Here is an 18,182-nt window from a genome sequence, read left to right on the forward strand (position 1 = left end):
AATGGACTAGATGTATGGACAGAGGAGAGAGTAGTGGCAAAGATGACCCTGAATTTAGGCTTCTTTGACTGGCTAGGCTGAGGGAAGGTGGCACCTAATTTAGCAAGATGAATTGGACAAGGCTGTAGAGGTTGGCCTGCACAGGGGGAATATAGGGGGGAGCTTGGAGGATAGGGTGATCAATTATGAGGCTTTTACTGTATAATGAGACATGATGATAGCCTGAACTTGGTTGTTGACCATGAAAATGAGAAAGAGGAAAACCTCATTTAGTTTGATTTTAGTTTGAATATTGATTTTTTTATAGGGTTTCTGGAATGGTGCAAAAATTCACTTCATTGTAGCATTGGTTAGGTTTCCTTTCTTTTTTTTGGTGTTGCCTTTCTTTTCAGCAAGTTGCCAGAATTACTCATACTTATGACAGATGGTTTGAAATGGCTCTCAAGTGTTTATTTTCTTTCTTTTCCACTAGGACTTAGAAGAACAAAGTCGGTTGATAGCTGCTTCCAGTAGACCAAACCAAGCCGGTAGTGAAGGGCAGTTTGTTGTCCTGAGCAGTAGCCAGTCAGAAGAGAGTGATTTGGGAGAAGAAGGAAAGAAGAGAGAGTCAGAAGCATAAACTTATCCTTGATTTTTTGGTTGTTAATTACTCTTCTCGTCCCCCTGGAATTTGTTGACAATTTCTGTGGTGAAATGGCACAGGGTAACAACTATGTTGAAATATCAAGGAGGAGACTAAGTTTTGTATATGCTTGTTGCTTTTAGCTTTATTTTTAAAAATAAGATTGAACTTGTGATTTAGGTTTGCATTGCTTTTTTTTTTCTTAAAATAACATACTATGCAGTAACATGAAATTCCACATGTCTAAAAAGAAACCTGCTCATCTCCCTGAAGTAGACTGCTGAGGTATAACTTGCTCAAGACTTTTTTCCTTCAAATTGTGAACTTTTTATCTTGCTTTGTAATTCGCTGTCAACATAAGAAGTCATTTATTCTTCTGCTTCAGAACTTTGTGGGTATGCTTGTTTCATTAAGAACATTTTGTTGGCAGTGAGGAATTTTTGGACTGAATAGGTTTAAACCTTGTACGTAGAGAATTCCATAAGTTTCAAATATTTTAACAATAGTAAATGTGCAATAGAACTTATATCAAATGATTAGAGATTTTAGACTTAAGGTTACAAATTGTGACAGGTAATACTGTTGATTTAAGGGCACTTGGATTGTGGGAAAGAAGCTTAAGTATCTTCAGTTCAAGATGGATACGGCCCTTGGCATTTTGTTATCACATTCTTAGTTCTCAGGATGGGACTTGAATTATTGCTGCAGAGCAGTAATGGTGAAAATAAGATTTTGGGATTTATTAAAAGGGATCTTTTTATTTTTTCAGATACATTTTAGATTAGGAGTTAGAGGTAAAGATATTGTTATAGGATGATATATAGTATTTTCTGTGTTGTGTGAAATAATTTTTCTTTAGTCAAGAGGCATTTCAAAAGAAGTTCTACAAAATTGTTTCCTGCTTAAAGAAAAAAATGTAATCTTTTAAATTTCATACTGATACTCCCAGTATTTTCATAATCCCATATTTTGATAAAATACTGAATCATCACTTTATATCCACAAAGGCAAATAACTAATGTATGAAAATGGACTAATTTGCACTAACTATTGTAAATATGTCTCTTTAAGGAAGGATTTTAGCCTGGTACCAAGGTTAAAAGGACTTCTCCCTACTGCCTTTATCTTTTGTGTCAAAACTTGATTTTATTTTAATCAGATTTTTAACATTGCTGATAGAAACTATGTTCATGTGTTTTACCTTTTAACATTGCTGATAGAAACTATGTTCATGTGTTTTACCTGAAAAAGTATATGTAGACAAGTTAAATACACTGAGTAAAGTATTTTACAAAAACATTTACAAAATTTTCAAGAGGTTAGCCACTCGAGTAATTTCACAAGGGGGAAACCCTTTTGTTCTTTGATATGTAGTTTTTTCTTCTTAGTTCTGAATTTAAAATGGCATCTATTTTAGTTCTCACAATATAGCCTGGCTGTTTTACACTGTGTATGTACACTATTTTCTGCAGGAATTGGATAGATAATTAAGATCATGATATTCTTTTAATCCATGTGCCAAATGGAAGTAATGATAACTCAGTACTCTGAAAACACATAGTAAAAAAGATGGATATTTATGGAATACTTTTTCAAAAAAAGAAAATTTATGTTATTACTAAAGGGAATGTGTTCACAATAGTTTGTGTATCGTTTCTTTCATTGAAATTTATTCTGTGGTATTTGATTAGTCATAGCAAGTCTTGCTGCCTTTAAGACCTTTTTGAGAGATTATACTTTAGGTTGTTACCTCACTAGTTCAGATGCAATCTGTCAACATCAGGAGGTGGTTTTACTTAGGCTGGTGCTTTGCATGGTAATGAAGTCCTAACTTGTTTTAACAGTCTGGGTCAAAGTGTAGGCTAGAGTTAAGGGTACTGACAGCCTGTCTGACATCCTTAAGTCTTGTACTTCCTTTTATTTAAGTCATGTGTTCATAGGAATTTCCCCAATGATACACCCATGCCCAAAGGTCAGACCAAAGCACATTCCAATGCCAAATAGAAGTCATGTGGATTTAATGATTTTAGATGATTCAATTTCTGTACTATTCCATTAATGCAGACATTTAAGCATCAACTTAATTAAATTCTCATTTTGCTTAAAGAAGGCTACTCATGGGTTTCTGTCTGATCACAGTGTCTTATCCTCTTTGTAATCCCATCTAACTCTGAGACAATTTGGTAACCATGGGATTAGATTTGGGTTTATTTTTCTCAGATTCCGATTTATACTTAAAAAAAAAAATTAAGACATTACCAAAACTGCTTCTTTAAAAGGAAAGAAATTAACCATGCCGCATTCTGCTACCTATGTGAACGGTACTTTTGTAACTATGGTAATGAAGCTTGTAGGTAGGAAACCAGTTAGTCCTCCTCCCTTTTTAAACTATACAAAGTTGTTAACAAGGGACTGAAACTGTTACCTTGACAGAGTTCCTAAAGCCAGTCTAGTTTTTGTCATGTCTTCAATGATTACTTTGTATTTAATTTCAGGAATTCTCAGGCTCCACAATCTAGGGCTGATAAATTCATGTTACATTTCTGCTTGGGAAAAGGATAGTAGGATGCATGTAACATCCTACATCACATATAATCTTAGGTGGTAAAGGCATCTGAGTTAGTTATATCTAGGAACCACCAGTATTTAAAATTTGTATCTTATAAATGCTGACAGATCCTTAGAGCTAGTGCGTTGCAAAACCTCTGCCACCTGAATAAACTGAAAATTTTTGTTGGTTTGACAACAACCTCCTAGCATTCAAACTGTACTTCAAATATTCAAATAAACCCACTATAGCAAGCCCTTTATTTTTAGCATGTTTAGCTTACTCTTCTTTTGTGAGATTTTATTCCTCTAAGTTAATGATAATACATAAAGATTTGAAACTGGAACCATATTATACTTTTAAACCAATCTATTCACTTAACATGAGAGCTGGGCATTAAGTTATAATTAATGTGCAAAAACTGCTTAGTATATTTAGTGATTCAGTAATGTAAGTGAACTGGCTAATTCTTATATCACTGATACTGTTCATCATGTGAAATATAATTAAAAATCATGCAACATTTCCTTTAGAATTAGATTTATTTGAAGAACTTATTTTTTTTTGTGATGGGCCATACATATGGGGGCAGAGGACTTATTTTTTTCATTTTGTCAAAATAGGTATTTACTGACAAGGCTTCAAGAAATGTAGTGTTAGAAGATTTTTTAATGTATAATAAAATCTATGATTTTTGTACAGTCTTTTTTGTATGAGGTATTCGATATATACTCTGAATTGTATTTCCCCATGTAATTTCAAATGATGTTTGTAAACAATTGGACTTTTTCCTAATATGTTGGGATACTGTAATTACACAACTAGCGCAAAACAGCTAAAATTTTAAAGAAGTCACTTATTGGCAAAAGTTTGTTATAGAAGCAAACTAATTAATCACTAGCAATATTTTGTTTTCTTTTAGCAAATGGAAGAGATTTTTCAGTAATCACCCTAAAATTTGTTACAGACAGTGTGTACTTGCTGTTTGCGCCTACTCAAAAGAATTCACATAACTTAAAGGGGAAGTCATTGTGTATATCAGCTTATATGGCTTGGACATATAGTTTTAATATAATGCATATTCATCCCGTGTGCTCTTTATACTTTCTTACAGCAGTTACCAAGTCCTTTGCTTCTACTGGGAGTTTGTGTTATAATTTGTTCTGAATTTTATAAAGTTTATATACTTTTAGAAGGTCCAGGGAATGGGTGAAATGAACTTTAGAATTATCAAATTTATCTGACAGAGGTGCATGTATAGCCTATATATTTGTATATTGACTTACATATAATCTACCACTCACTTAAAAACAAATGCCACAATTTGATTAAAAAAAATAAAAACTATTCATGCCAGCTAGTTTTACAAAGTTTTTGTGTGTGCGTGAACTGTTTTTTATTATTAAAAATAATTTTAAGACCGTGCTTACTGAAATGAAATAGTCTATATAATCATGAATCCCTACATTAGAAGGAATTCATATAGTTTAGTTTCCCTAAGATGAACTACATCGTGCTAAAAAATATTCTAAGGCTAAATATGTAAATATAAAGGCTATGGCTGCCTGAGTCTGTAGCAAAAATGGGCTACATCTTACCTCTCTGGCATCTGTGTTGATGTGCTGACTAATTGCTACACAGTTGTGGCTCAATGAAGGCCTTCTTGGTTTCTTACCTCATTTTCCACATATAGAAACCTGTGCTCAGATGAAACTTAGAATATATAGAAACAAAACTTTCACATCCTATAACTGCTTCTATTAGTGAGCCCCCCCCCAGCAGTCCAGTACTGTTATGTGCAGTATTCCTAATGAAAACCACAAGCCACCATCTTTTGAAAACACTTTCAATTTCCATTCCAGAGATCACGTTAGCCAGTATACAATAAACCATAGCCAGTGTTTTGTGGAAAGAAGGGACATGTATTTCCCATCAATGATAAAATTCCAGTTGATGGTTCTATTTCACTAACCGAATTACCCCACCTCAGTACTTGATTCTCCTAGGACACAGTATCAGACACTAAACTGGCATGACTTTTGTACAAAAACAGTTAACTTCTTGGCCATCTCTAGAGTAAGTTAGTGTACATCCAATCCAGCTAGTCACTAAGGCATTTGATGTATGTACTTCTCTTTAAAAAGGATTACTGTTAAGAATTATCTTGAATCATCAGGTCTGGCATCTAGTATTCTGAGTATGTAGAAATGTGGATTCATACACTTAATATAAGATGAATACAGAATTAGAACTGACATTAATTTATATGTTTACTGTTTGGGTTTTATCTTTTTAAAACTGCCTTTCAGAGTGCTAGCCATCTAATATATTGAGAGGCTGTGTTCAGAGTGACTTTTTAAAGAATGTACACTGTATTGAGACTTTAGTTGCTGGGTAAAGCAAAGAATATGAATCATATATAACAGGTCAGATTTTTAAAATAGTTTCAGAATTTTACCTTTTCCTTTAGAATAGTTTCATTACCAGAGTCCTGTAAAAGTTCCTTGTCCATAAAGGTCATATTCTTTGTAAAGGACATATGCCTTTAGACGATTGGGTAATGGAAGAAATGACATGAAGACAGGGCAGCGCAAATGTAAACGTCCCATGCATTTCCGGATTTTTAGGCGGCACAAATGTTTTAGGGAACGAGGATTTGCTAAAGTGAAAGAAACAGGCACATTACCCAAAAGGAAAGAGAATTACTTTATTTTTAGTGCTCCTATGATTTTGTTAGTAAATGTATATTATACTTAAGCCACCAAGATTTTCATTTGCTTTGATTAAATGGGAAATTCAATAGGGAAACAGTTTTTCAGTTCTCCTTATAACCCTTCTTGTAGGTATGGTTTGAGAGCCATAACAAGTCCAAAGACTGGCATTGGTGTGGTTCTGGCTTTGAGACCTACAGTTCTTAAATCCTCACAGATTAACCCCTTTTCCTGGCTGCCTTATAGGCTAAAAACTGAAGATCACCATCAAGGGGGAAATGAGATTAAATATTTCCTTTTTAATTTGATTTCTGTGCTACTCTGAAAAAAATTGGTTTGGAGAAGGGTATCTTTTAATACTCTCTACAAGCTTAGATCTTAGCTTTTTCTTGCCCCTAGTTTTAATGCTGTTTTATAGCTTTTAATTCCTGTGTCTATCGTATTCCTTCATAGCCATGATTTAGCTTGACTGGGAAAAAAAATTATTACTTACATAAAAGTAGTTACCTAACTGATTTTGTCTATAAGGAAATCATAGTAAGTACATTATCATTTAGGATATCATTATTAAAGATAGTTGAAACATTTTCAAAAGAGGAACAGCATTTTTTCTTGGTTTCTTTAGGTCAAACTTTTAATCAGAAGAGAAAAACTTTCATCAGAACAAATGAGAGTACAATTAATATTTTTAGTGAGAGTCTTCTATGAGAAAGATACTTACTCAAGATAAAATTGATTTCTGACCAGAGGCCCTGTTTTTGGAGCACAGTTTTCAACTTTGAACAGATCCGAACTTGATCGACATAGTCCAGCATCACTCGAACAACCTTTCCAGAGAGATGTTGCAGCCACGACAAAGTTATTACTTCACAGAACTAGAGAAGAAAATCAGAACTATGAAAGTAAATGAGAAGTACGGAATAGCAGCATAGTAGCCAAAGGATTTCAAATTCAGTCAGAAACAGAGGGCTCAAGTTACTCATTTATAAACTAAGGCATTGAAAAGAAAATCTAGCTATATAGTGCTAACATTTGGAAAAATACTTAGCATCTACTTTGTCTTCAGAATTTAAGATATAATGAGGAATTGGACTTCTGGGAAGATGGTAGAATAGGGAGTTGCAGGGCTCACTTCTCTTACAAAAACTGGTAATGGTTAGAAACTTTCTGAAGCAACTGTCTGGGGCTCTGGAGACCAGAGGAGTACTGCACAGCATCCAGGGAAAAGCTAGACAAAGAAACTGAGAAACTGCAGTGGAAAACTGAGTAAATCACTCTTCCGTGGCTCCTGGTGCCCATCTCCACCCATGAAGCAACCAGCTTTGGGTTGGCCCGGTTCCTGCCTGGAGGGCTGCTGTAGACTGGGAGGGCCAAGGAAGCCCTCCTCCCCAAGAACAGAAGGGGACACAGTCCAATAGTGATCCCAGCTATTGGGCTAGCAAATTTAGACAGCTGAGTCCCACTGCTTTAGCCCATTCTTGACAGGTGCCAGCTCTAGCATTATTTCAACCTGTGTCAGAGGTGGAGCTGCCACAGAGCTAAAAATCCCCTGCCCAAAACACCTCTGCCTTCTAAGGCTGTAGGGAATAGGTTGGTGAAGAGCTCCATCTGCTGGGAAAGCCAGGAAAGTGCACCCTTGGAGAGCTAAAATAAAGGCTTTTGGGCATCTTCCCTGACCCTCATCCCAGGCCCTTTGGAACTGGTCTGCATCCCCAGGGTGGCCCTGTTGGCTGGGAAATACTAACTAAATGTCAAAGAAGAGCCTTAACACAAACCCAATCAACAACAAAATCCTAGAGAAGAGAGGGAAACAGACATTAGGAATAATCTCATTAAGGTAATCAGATGCCCAGATAACAGCAAAAAATTACAAGCCAAAGTAAGAAAGAGGAAGATATGGCCCAGTCAAAGGAACAGATTAAAAGTCAGAGGTTATACAGAATTTGAAACAACCAACCAAAGATGTTCAAACAGATCTGTTATCCAGTTCAAGGAAATGAAGGAAAATACAGCTAAAGAGATAAAAGATATTAAGAAGGCACTGGGTAAGCATAAAGAAAAATTTTAAAGCATACAAAAAATATATAACAGATCTTATGGGAATGGAAGGCAAAATAGATGAGATTAAAAATATGCTAGAGGCATACAACAGCAGATTTGAACAGACAGAAAAAAGGATCAGTGAGCTAGAAGACAGGACATCCAAGGTCAAACAGAAGAAAGAACATAGAGAAAATAATGGAAAATATTGAGCAGAATTCAGGGAAATAAATGGCAGCACAAAGCACACAAACATATGCATCATGGGTGTCCCAGAAAGAGAAGGGGAAAGGGGCAGAGAGAATATTGAGGAAATAATGGCCCAAAATTTCTCAACTCTTATGAAAGACATAAAATATACATGTTCCAGGTTGCTAATGCTGCCATTATGCAAAATACCAGAAATGGATCGGCTTCTATAAAGGGAAAGTTACAAGTTTACGGTTCTAAGGGTCTGAACTAAGGCATCAACAAGATGATACCTTCAATGAAGAGCAGCCTATGGTGTCTGGAACAGCTCTGTCAGCTGGAAAGGCATGTGGCTGGCATCTGCAGGTCTTTTGCTCCCAGGTTGTGTTTCAAAATGGCTTTCTCCAAAATGTATCTGGGCTTCTGTTTTAGCTGTCTCTCAGCACCTGTGTGTCCTTGCTTTTTTCTCCCAGGGCATTTCTCTCTTAAGTGCCTGGAAATTCTCTCTTAGCTTCTCTGGGGCAAACTCTGGGCTTCATTTCTTAGCTTAGCATATCCAGAAGTCCTTCTGTCTGCATCTCCAAGCATCTCCAAGCATCGCAAGTGTCTGGGTCTGTGTCAGCTCTTAGCTTCTCTCTTAAATGCTCCAGTGAACTAATCAAGCCCACCCTGAATGGGTGGGGCCACACCTCCATGGAAATAATCTAATTAAAAGTATCACCCACCATTGGGTGAGTCACATTTCTATGGAAACAATCTAGAGTTTCTGCCCTAATGAAAAGATTAATAAATCTGCCCCCACAAGATTGCATTAAAGAACATGGCTTTTTGGGGGACATAATATAGCCAAACTGGTACAATACATATCCAAGATGCACAGCATACTTCAAACAGAGTAAATCTGAATAGACCTATGCCAAGACACATACCAATCACTGTCAACTGCCAAAGATGAAGAGAGAATTCTGAAAACAGCAAGACAAAAGCAATCCATTACATACAAGGGACACTAATAAAGATTAAGTGCCAATTTCTCATCAGAAACCATGGAGGTGAGAAGGCAGTGATATATTTAAAATACTGAAAGAGAAAAACTGCCAGCCTAGAATACATTCTCTGCAAAACTGTCCTTCAAAAACGAAGGAGAGTTTTAAAATATTCATCAGCAAAAGCTGAGAGGGTTCATGTTCCAGTTTGCTGCTGCTGCTGTTATGCAAACACCAGAAATGGATCGACTTTTATAAAGGGGTTTCTTTGGTTACAAATTTACAGTCCTAAGGCCATAAAAGTGACCAAACTAAGGCATTAACAAGAGGATACCTTCACTGAAGAATGGCTGATGGCACTTGGAACACCTCGGTCAGCTTGGAAGGCGTGTGGCTAGCGTCTGATGGCCCTTTGCTCCTGGGTTCTGGTTTCAAAGTGGCTTTCTCTAAAATGTTTCTGGGCTTTTGTCTTAGCTCCTCTCTTACAGCTCCTGGGCATACTTTTTTCTTTCTCCCAGGGCATTTCTCTCTTAGCTTCTCTGGTGCAAACTCAGGGCTTCATCTCTTAGCATCTCCAAACGTCCTTCCTTCCACAACTACAAGAGTCTCCATCAGCTCCCAAACGTCTCTTAAAGGGATCTTAATTAGATCCCACCCTGAATGGGCAGGGCCAAAATTCCATGTAAATAATTTAATCAAAGGTATCCTATAGTGGGGTGAGTCATATCTCCATGGAAACTATCAAGTGGTTTCACCCAAAAAGATTGGGTTAAAAGATCATGACTTTTGTGGGGACCATAATATATCCAAACTGGCACAGTTCGTTAACAAAGAGACCTGCCCTACAAGAAATAAAGGGAATTCTGCAGGCTGAAAAGAAAAAGACAGGCGAGAGACCTTTGGAAGAAAGTGTAGAAATGAAAATTGTCAGTCAGGCTAACTAAAAGGGTAAAAAGAGAAAAAAATGACATATGAAAAGGATAAAATGGTTGAAGTAAGTACTGCCATTACAGTAGTAACATTGAATGTTAATGGATTAAACGCCCCAATCAAAGACATAGATTGGCAGAATAGATTTTTTTTTAAAAAATATGATACATCTCTATGCCGTCTACAAGAGATTCAGCTTAGACCCAAGGATACACATAGGTTGAAAGTGAAAGTCTGGGAAAAGATGCCACACAAATGGTAACTAAAAAAGAGCTAGGGTAGCTATACAAATATTGAACAAAATAGACTTGAAATGCAATAACTTATATGTCATATATAAAGAAGGACATTATGTGTTTTTAAAAGGGGCAATCCACCAAGAAGAAATAAAAATCCTAAAGATTTATGCACCTAACAAGGATGCCCCAAAATACATGAGACAAACACTGGCAAAACTGAAGGTAATGAGATGTCTCTGCAATAATAGTGGGAGACTTCAGTACACCACCCTCATCAATAGATAGAACATCTAGACAGAGGATCAATAAGGAAACAGAAATTTGAATAATATGATAAATGAACTAGACCTAACAGACATATATAGAACATTGCACCTCTAAACAGCAGGACATACAGTCTTCTTGGGGCTCATGGGTCATTCTCAAGGACAGACCACATGTTGGAGCACAAAACAGGTCTCAATAAACTTAAAAAGATTAAAGTTATACAAAGCACTTTCTCTGATCATAATGGAATGAAGCTAGATATCAATGATAATGTGGAGGAGAAGTGGAAAATTCACAAATATAAGGAGGCTAAACAACACACTGAATCAGTGGGTCAAAGAAGTTGCAAGAGAAATCAGTAAATATCTTGAGATGAATGAAACTGAGAACACAATATATCAAAACTAATGGGATGCAGTGAAGGTAGTGCTGAGAGGGAAATTTATAGCCCTAAACACCTACATTAAGAAGGAAGAAAGAGCTAAAATCAAAGACCTAACTGCACACCTGGAGGAACTAGAAAAAGAACATCATTCTAATCCCAAAGCAAGCAGAAGGAAAGAAACAATAAACGTCAGAGTAGAAATCATTGAAATTGAAGGAAAAAAACCACAATAGAATCAATAAAACCAAAGTTGGTTCTTTGAGGTCAATAAAATTGACAAACTCTTAGGTATTCTGACCAAAAAAAAAAAAAAAGGAGATGCAAATAAATAAAATCAGAAGTGAGAGGGAGAACATTCTATAGACCTCACAGAAATAAACAAGATCATAAGAGAATACTATGAACAACTGTATGCCAACAAGTTAGATAACTTAGATGAAATGGACAATTTCCTAGAAACACAGAAACAACCTACATTGACTGTTGAGGAAATAGAAGACTTCAACAAACCAATCACAAGAGATTGACTCAGTCACCAAAAACCTACCAACAAATAAAAGTCTCAGGACCAGATGGCTTTACAGGTGAATTATACCAATCGTTCCAAGAAGAATTAGTACCAATCCTGCTCAGACTCTTCCAAAAAATTGAAGAAGCGGGAACACTACCTAACTCACTCTGTGAAGCCAATATCATCCTAATACAAAAGCCAGATGTATACTGCAAGAATAGAAAATTACAGACCAATCTAATGAATATAGATGCCAAAATCCTCAACAAAACATTAGCAAATCAAACCCAACAGCACCTTAAAAGAATTATACACAATGATCAAGTGGGTTTTATACATCACATTAACAGAACAAAGGGGGGAAAAAACTACATGACCATCTCAGTTGACCTAGAAACAGCATTTGACAAAATCCAGCATCCTTTCTTAATAAAAACACTTCTAAAGACAGGAATAGAAGGGAACTTCCTCAACATGATAAAGGGTTTTGTGCTGGTTTGGATGTATTAAGTCCCCCAAAATGCCATTATCTTTGATGCAGTCTTGTGTGGACACGAAACATATTGGTGTTGATTGGGTTGGAGACTTTTGATTGGATGTTTCTGTGGAGATGTGATCACTCAACCGAGATCTTTTATTGGATAATTTCCATGGAGGTGTGGCCCTGCCCTTTCAGCACGGACCTTGATTAGTTTACTAGAGCACTATATAAGCTCAGACAGAAGGAGCGAGTTTGCTACAGCCAAGAGGGACACTTTGAAGAACGCACAGGAGCTGAGAGAGAAGCTGCAGTTTACAGAAACGTTTTGGAGATGGCCTTTGAAAGCAGACTTCTGCTCTGGAGAAGCTAAGAGAGGACAAACACCCCAAGAGCAACTAAGAGTGACATTTTTGAGGAACTGCAGCCTAGAGAGGAATGTCATGGGAGAAAGCCATTTTGAAACCAGAACTCTGGAGCATATGCCAGCCATGTGCCTTTCCAGCTAACAGAGGTTTTCCGGACACCATTGGCCATCCTCCAGTGAAGGTACCCGATTGCTGATGTGTTACCTTGGACACCTTATGGCCTTAAGACTGAAATTGTGTAACCAAATAAACCCCCTTTTATAAAAGCCAACCCATTTCTGGTATTTTGCATCCCGGCAGCATAAGCAAACTAGAATAGGCATAATGAAAAATCCACAGCTAGCATTATATTAAATGTTGTGAGTGAAATGGTGAAAGACTCCAAGTTTTCCCTCTAAGATCAGGAAAAAGACAAAGATGCCCACTGTCACCACTGTTATTCAAAATTATACTGGAAGTTCTAGCCAGAGCAGTTAGGGAAGAAAAAGAGATAAAAGGCATCCAAATTTGAAAGGAAAAAGTAAAACTTTCTCTATTTTCAGATGACATGATCCCATGTATAGGTTGTCCCAAAAAAATCTACAACAAAACTCCTAGAGTTAATATGTTCAGCAAAGTGACAGGATACAAGATCAACACACAAAAATCAATAGTGTTTCTTTACACTAGTAAGGAACAATCTGAGGAGGAAATCAAGAAAAATATTCTATTTACAGTAACACTAAAAGGGTCAAATATCCAGGAATAAATTTAACCAAGGATGTAAAGGACCTCTACACAGAAAACTACAAAACGTTGCTAAAAGCTATCAAAGAAGACCCAAATAAAGGGAAGGACATTCTGTGTTCATGGATTGGGAGACTAAATAAGATGTCAATGCTACCTAAGTTGATTTACAGATTCAACGCAATCCCAATAAATATTCCAATGGCCTACTTTGAAGAAATGGAAAACCCAATCATCAAATTTATTTGGAATGGTAAAGGGCCCCAAATAGCCAAAAATATCTTGAAAAGAAAAACAAAGTTGGAAGACTCACACTTTCAGACTTTAAAGCATGTTAGAAAGCTACAGTGGTCAAAACAGCAAGGTACTGGCATAAAGACAGACATATTGATCAATGGAATAGAATTAAGAGTTCAGAAATAGATCCAAATATTTATGGTCAATTGAGTTTTGATAAGTGTGTCAAGTCCACTCAACTGGGACAGAACAGTCTCTTCAATAAATGGTGCTGGGAGAACTGGATATCCAAAGGCAAAAGAATGAAAGAGGTCTCCATCTCACACCTTGCAGAAAAATGAACTCAGAATGGATCTAAGGTCTAAATATAAGAGCCAGGAACATAAAACTCCTGGAAGAAAATGTAGGGAGGCATCTTCAAGATTTTGTGGTAGGTGATGATACACCTTATACCCAAAGCACAAGCAACAAAGAAAAAAAATAGATAAATGAGACCTCAAAATGGAAGACTTTGTGCTTCAAAGGTCTTAATAAAAAAGGAAGGCAGCCTATTCATTGGGAGAAAATATTTGGAAACCACATTTCCAATAACGGTTTAATATCCAGAATATATAAAGAAGTCCTACAAACTCAACAATAAAAAGACAAACAACCCTATTAAAAAATGGGCAAAGACTAGAATAGTCTTTTTCTTCCAAAAAGGAAATACAAATGGCTAATAAGCACATGAAAAGATGCTCAACATCACTAGCTACTAGAGAAATGCAAATCAAAACCACAATGAGATGTCATTTCACACTTATTAGAAGGGCCACTATTAAACAAACAGAAAACCACAACTGTTGGAGAGGATATGGAGAAATAGGAACACTCATTCACTCCTGGTGGGAATGAGTTTGTGGGAAACAGTTTGGCAGTTCCTCAGGAAGCTAAGTATGGAATTGCCGTATAATATAGTAATCCCATTACTAGGTATATACTCAGAAGAACTGAAAGAAAGGATGTGAATAGACCTTTGCACACCGATGTCCTAGCAGCATTATTCACAATTGCCAAAACATGGAAACAACCCAAGTGTCCATCAACTGATGAATGGATAAACAAAATGTGGTCTATACATACAATGAAATATTATTCAGCAGTAAGATGGAATTAAGTCCTGAGGCATGTGACAACATGAATGAACCTTGAGGACATTTTGTTGAGTGAAAAAAGCCAGACACAGAAGGACAAATATTGTATGATCTCACTAATATGAACTAAATTATACTGAACAAACTCATGTATTTCATATGCAGAATATAGGTTACTAGAAGATAGAATGAGAGTAAAGAATGAAGAGCTGATGATTAATATGTACAGAATTTTTAATAAGGTTGATTGTAAATGTTTGGAAATAGATAAAGGTGATGGTAGCACATTTTGTGAGTGTAATTAACAACGCTGACTTGTGTGTGGGATTGTGGTTGAAAGCAGAAGTTTAGGGTCACGTATCTCACTAGAAGGAAAGCTAGAGTATGAGACATGGGACTGAATAACAGTGAATCCTACTGTGGATGAAAGGTGGTTAATAGTACGAATATAAGAATGTTCTTCCATGAACTAGAACAAATGTATGTCACAACTACAAGGTGTTAATAATAGGGTGGTTTATGGGAAAAAATATACCTGACATAAACTATGGGTTATAGTTAACAGTAATACTATAATATTCTTCCTTCAATTGTAACAAAGGTACCGGACCAATGCTAAGTGTCAATAAGGGGTATGGGGTTTTTCTTGTTGGAGCAGTAAATATGTTCTGAAATTGATTGTGGTGATGAAAGCACAGCTCTGATTATACTGTGAGCCATTGATTGTACACAGTGGACGGTATGATATATGAATAAAACTGCTTAAAAAAAGATATAATGAGGGTTTGACAGAGACTGTTACATAATAACTGTTATCCCCCTTGGTCGGCCTCATGGATGTCTGGAATAAAGATTACATGTCCAGATTCTCTTGCAGCTAGGTGTAGCCTCCCAACTCAGTTCTGATCATTGAGCTGTGAGAGCACGAGCAACTCAAATACTGGCTAGAATGTAGATGTGAGTTCCTGCTGTGAATTGTGACTCTGTCCAATGAGAGGGCTACTTAACTTTTGGTCTTTGCGTGAGAGGGGAATGAACCATCTTGTTGAAGCACTCATTTTGGTTTTCTATCTTTAACAACTAAACTGAATCCTATCTTAATAATAAAGGATATGATACAGTTTGTGCTTAAGATAATTTACATTCTCTCAGACAATATACCCATATGAGAAGTGAAGTAATTCCATATGAAAAGTCAGGAAATATTACATGATGATATATACCTAAATGCCAAGTTAGTGATGTAGAAAGTAAATCCTATATTAAAAATTACCTAAAAATGATAAATGATACATTAAAATGGCAGTAATATTTGCCTTTTACTTTTCAGAATTGATTCAAAGAGCTTTTTCCAATTCACCATTTCATTTCTATTTTCAGATTTTGATAATATTCATGAATTTAGGTATTTACAGAGCTGTACTCTGTGCTAAGCACAGATCTGTAAGCTGAAGAAAGTGATGAACAAAAGTTTACATTATACTTGTGGAAAAACACATGAGATAATTTCACATAGTGATATAAAAGAAATGAATAGCATGATAAGAAACTGATTGGGGGAAGGGTATACTTTAGATAAAATGGATAGGGCCTCTTTGAGGAGGTGATATTGAAATGAAACCTGAATGAGACCCAGAAGCCATTTAAAAAGCCAGCAGACAGGGAAGCAGAAGAAGATGGCGGCACAGAGAGGAGTGGAAGCTAGTCATTCCCCTGGAACAGCTAATAAAAACCAGGAACAACAAGTAAATAATCTGGAACAACTATGGGGGGACAAACGTGACCATCCACTCATCACACACGAACCGGAATTGGGAGGAATGCCTGAGGTCATAGCATAAAACCTGTAAGTAAAAACTGCAGGTCCAGGCCGGGAGCCCCCTCTCCCCATGGCCCGAACTGCAAAGCCTTGCAGTGCTAGAGAGCAGCGCTCTCTGAGCAAGCAAATATAGCTCAGCTGAGCTCCAACTGGGGTTTTAATTAACAAGTATAGACTGCTCACTACAAGCTACGAATCCCCAACAAGCAGACGGAGGCTTTTGGTGATGACTGACCTTGGAGAGCTGGAGGACCTCTCAGGAGGGAGGGGAAGCCCAGAGGACTGGGTGCTGTCATTGGCCGATGGGTGAAAGTGAGGGGGTCTGCAGACTGACCCTGAAGGGGGACTTTTTGTCCCTTTTTCGGCTCACTGGAGAAAGCCTCAGCCATTTTCAATTCCCAGAGCTCAGACCCAGACAAGGGCAGAGATAGCAGAGTCAGAGACTATTCAAATGTTAATGCCCTCTCCCTAGGGAGTATATTTTCCCTAAGAGGAAGGAGGCAGTGCCAAGCTCTATTACCCGCCTTTCATTCAGAACCAGACCCCAGAGCCTGGGGGAAAACTGCCATGCGCCACACCTCCTTACACCAGTCTCAAGTGACAGGCTGACAGGTACCACCTGCTGGGCAGAAAAGCAAAGTGATTTGAGGCCTCACAGGTGTATCAATCTGAGACACCCTCAGGGAGACACGATATTATTGCCTCATTCTAGACCTGAGCCTGTTCTGGTCTGGGAAAACCTGATTGGGGTAACCAAGGAAACCAGATGCCTAGACAACAGAAGACTACAACCTACACTAAGGAAAACGAAGTTGTAGCCCAGTCAAAGGAACAAACTTACACTTTAACTGAGATACAGGAATTTAAACAACTAATACTAAATCAATTCAAAAAGTTTACAGAAGATATGGCAAACGAGATGAAGCATATAATGAAAACACTGGGCATACATAAGGTAGAAATCAAAAGTTCAAAAAGCAACTGACAGAATCTATGGAAATGAAAGGCACAACATAAGAGATGAAAGACAATGGAAACATACATCAGATCTCCAGAGGCAGAAGAAAACACTCAGGAAACTGGAGAACAAGGCACCTGAAAGTCTACACATGAAAGAACAGATAGAGAAAAGAATGGAAAAATATGAACAACATCTCTGGGAACTTAAGGACAAAACGAAATGCAGGAATGTACATATCATTGGTGTCCCAGAAAGAGAAGAGGAGGGAAAAGGGGCAGAAGCAATAATAGAGGAAATAATCAAAGAAAACTTTCCATCTCTTATGAAAGACATAAAATTAAGCGTATCCCAAACAATAGATCTGAATAAGCCTATGCCAAGACATTTACTAATCAGATTATCAAATGTCAAAGATACATAGAGAATCCTGAAAGCAGCAAGAGAAAAGCGATCCATCACATACAAAGGAAACTTAGCGACTAGATGTGGATTTCTCAATAGAAACCATGGAGGCAAGAAGGAAGTGGGGCGATATATTTAAGATACTGAAAGAGAAAAACCACCAACCAAGAATCCTATATCCAGCACAAAGGTCCTTCAAATATGAGGGAGAGCTCAAAATATTCTCTGACAAACAATGACAGAGTTTGTGAACAAGATACCTGCTCTAAAGGAAACACTAAAGGGAACACTACAGACAGAAAGGACAAGACAGGAGTGAGAGGTTTGGATCACAATTTTGGGAGACAGTAGCACAGCATTGTAAGTACACTGAACAAAGATGACTGTGAGTATGGTTGAAAGAGGAAGGTTAGGAGCATGTGGGACACGAGAAGGAAAAGGAAAGATAACGACTGGGACTGTATAACTCAGTGAAACCTAGGTTGCTCAATGATTGTGATAAAAGGTACAAATATGTTTTTACATGAGGGAGAACAAATGAATGTCAACACTGCAAGGTCTTAAAAATGAGATGGGATTGGGGGAAAATATAATCAATGCAAACTAGAGACTATAGTTAACAGAAACAGC

At 37.2% G+C, this 18,182-nt stretch overlaps 2 protein-coding genes across 4 annotated transcripts in view; one reads left to right on the top strand and one right to left on the bottom strand.

Annotated features, from left to right (window-relative positions):
• APPL1 (adaptor protein, phosphotyrosine interacting with PH domain and leucine zipper 1) overlaps positions 1–4,540 on the top strand; it is a 52,249-nt gene extending 47,709 nt beyond the window's left edge. For both annotated transcript variants that reach the window (XM_037798723.1, XM_037798724.1), the window contains exon 22: positions 473–4,540. In XM_037798723.1, coding sequence (XP_037654651.1) covers positions 473–619 — 147 coding nt within the window. In that variant the 3' untranslated portion in view covers positions 620–4,540. The remainder of the gene's footprint in view (positions 1–472) is intronic.
• The window catches only part of ASB14 (ankyrin repeat and SOCS box containing 14), a 41,131-nt gene that overhangs the window by 4,989 nt on the left and 17,960 nt on the right, over positions 1–18,182 (bottom strand). The window contains exons 10-11 of one of the 2 annotated variants that reach the window (XM_037798748.1): positions 6,603–6,756; positions 5,629–5,829 (exon numbers count right to left, since the gene is read on the bottom strand). In XM_037798748.1, coding sequence (XP_037654676.1) covers positions 5,651–5,829; positions 6,603–6,756 — 333 coding nt within the window. In that variant the 3' untranslated portion in view covers positions 5,629–5,650. The remainder of the gene's footprint in view (positions 1–5,628; positions 5,830–6,602; positions 6,757–18,182) is intronic. The other variant, XM_037798739.1, reaches the window with a different exon arrangement.

The sequence above is a fragment of the Choloepus didactylus genome, chromosome 1, assembly GCF_015220235.1.
Source record: "Choloepus didactylus isolate mChoDid1 chromosome 1, mChoDid1.pri, whole genome shotgun sequence".
Classification (NCBI taxonomy): Eukaryota; Metazoa; Chordata; class Mammalia; order Pilosa; family Megalonychidae; genus Choloepus; species Choloepus didactylus.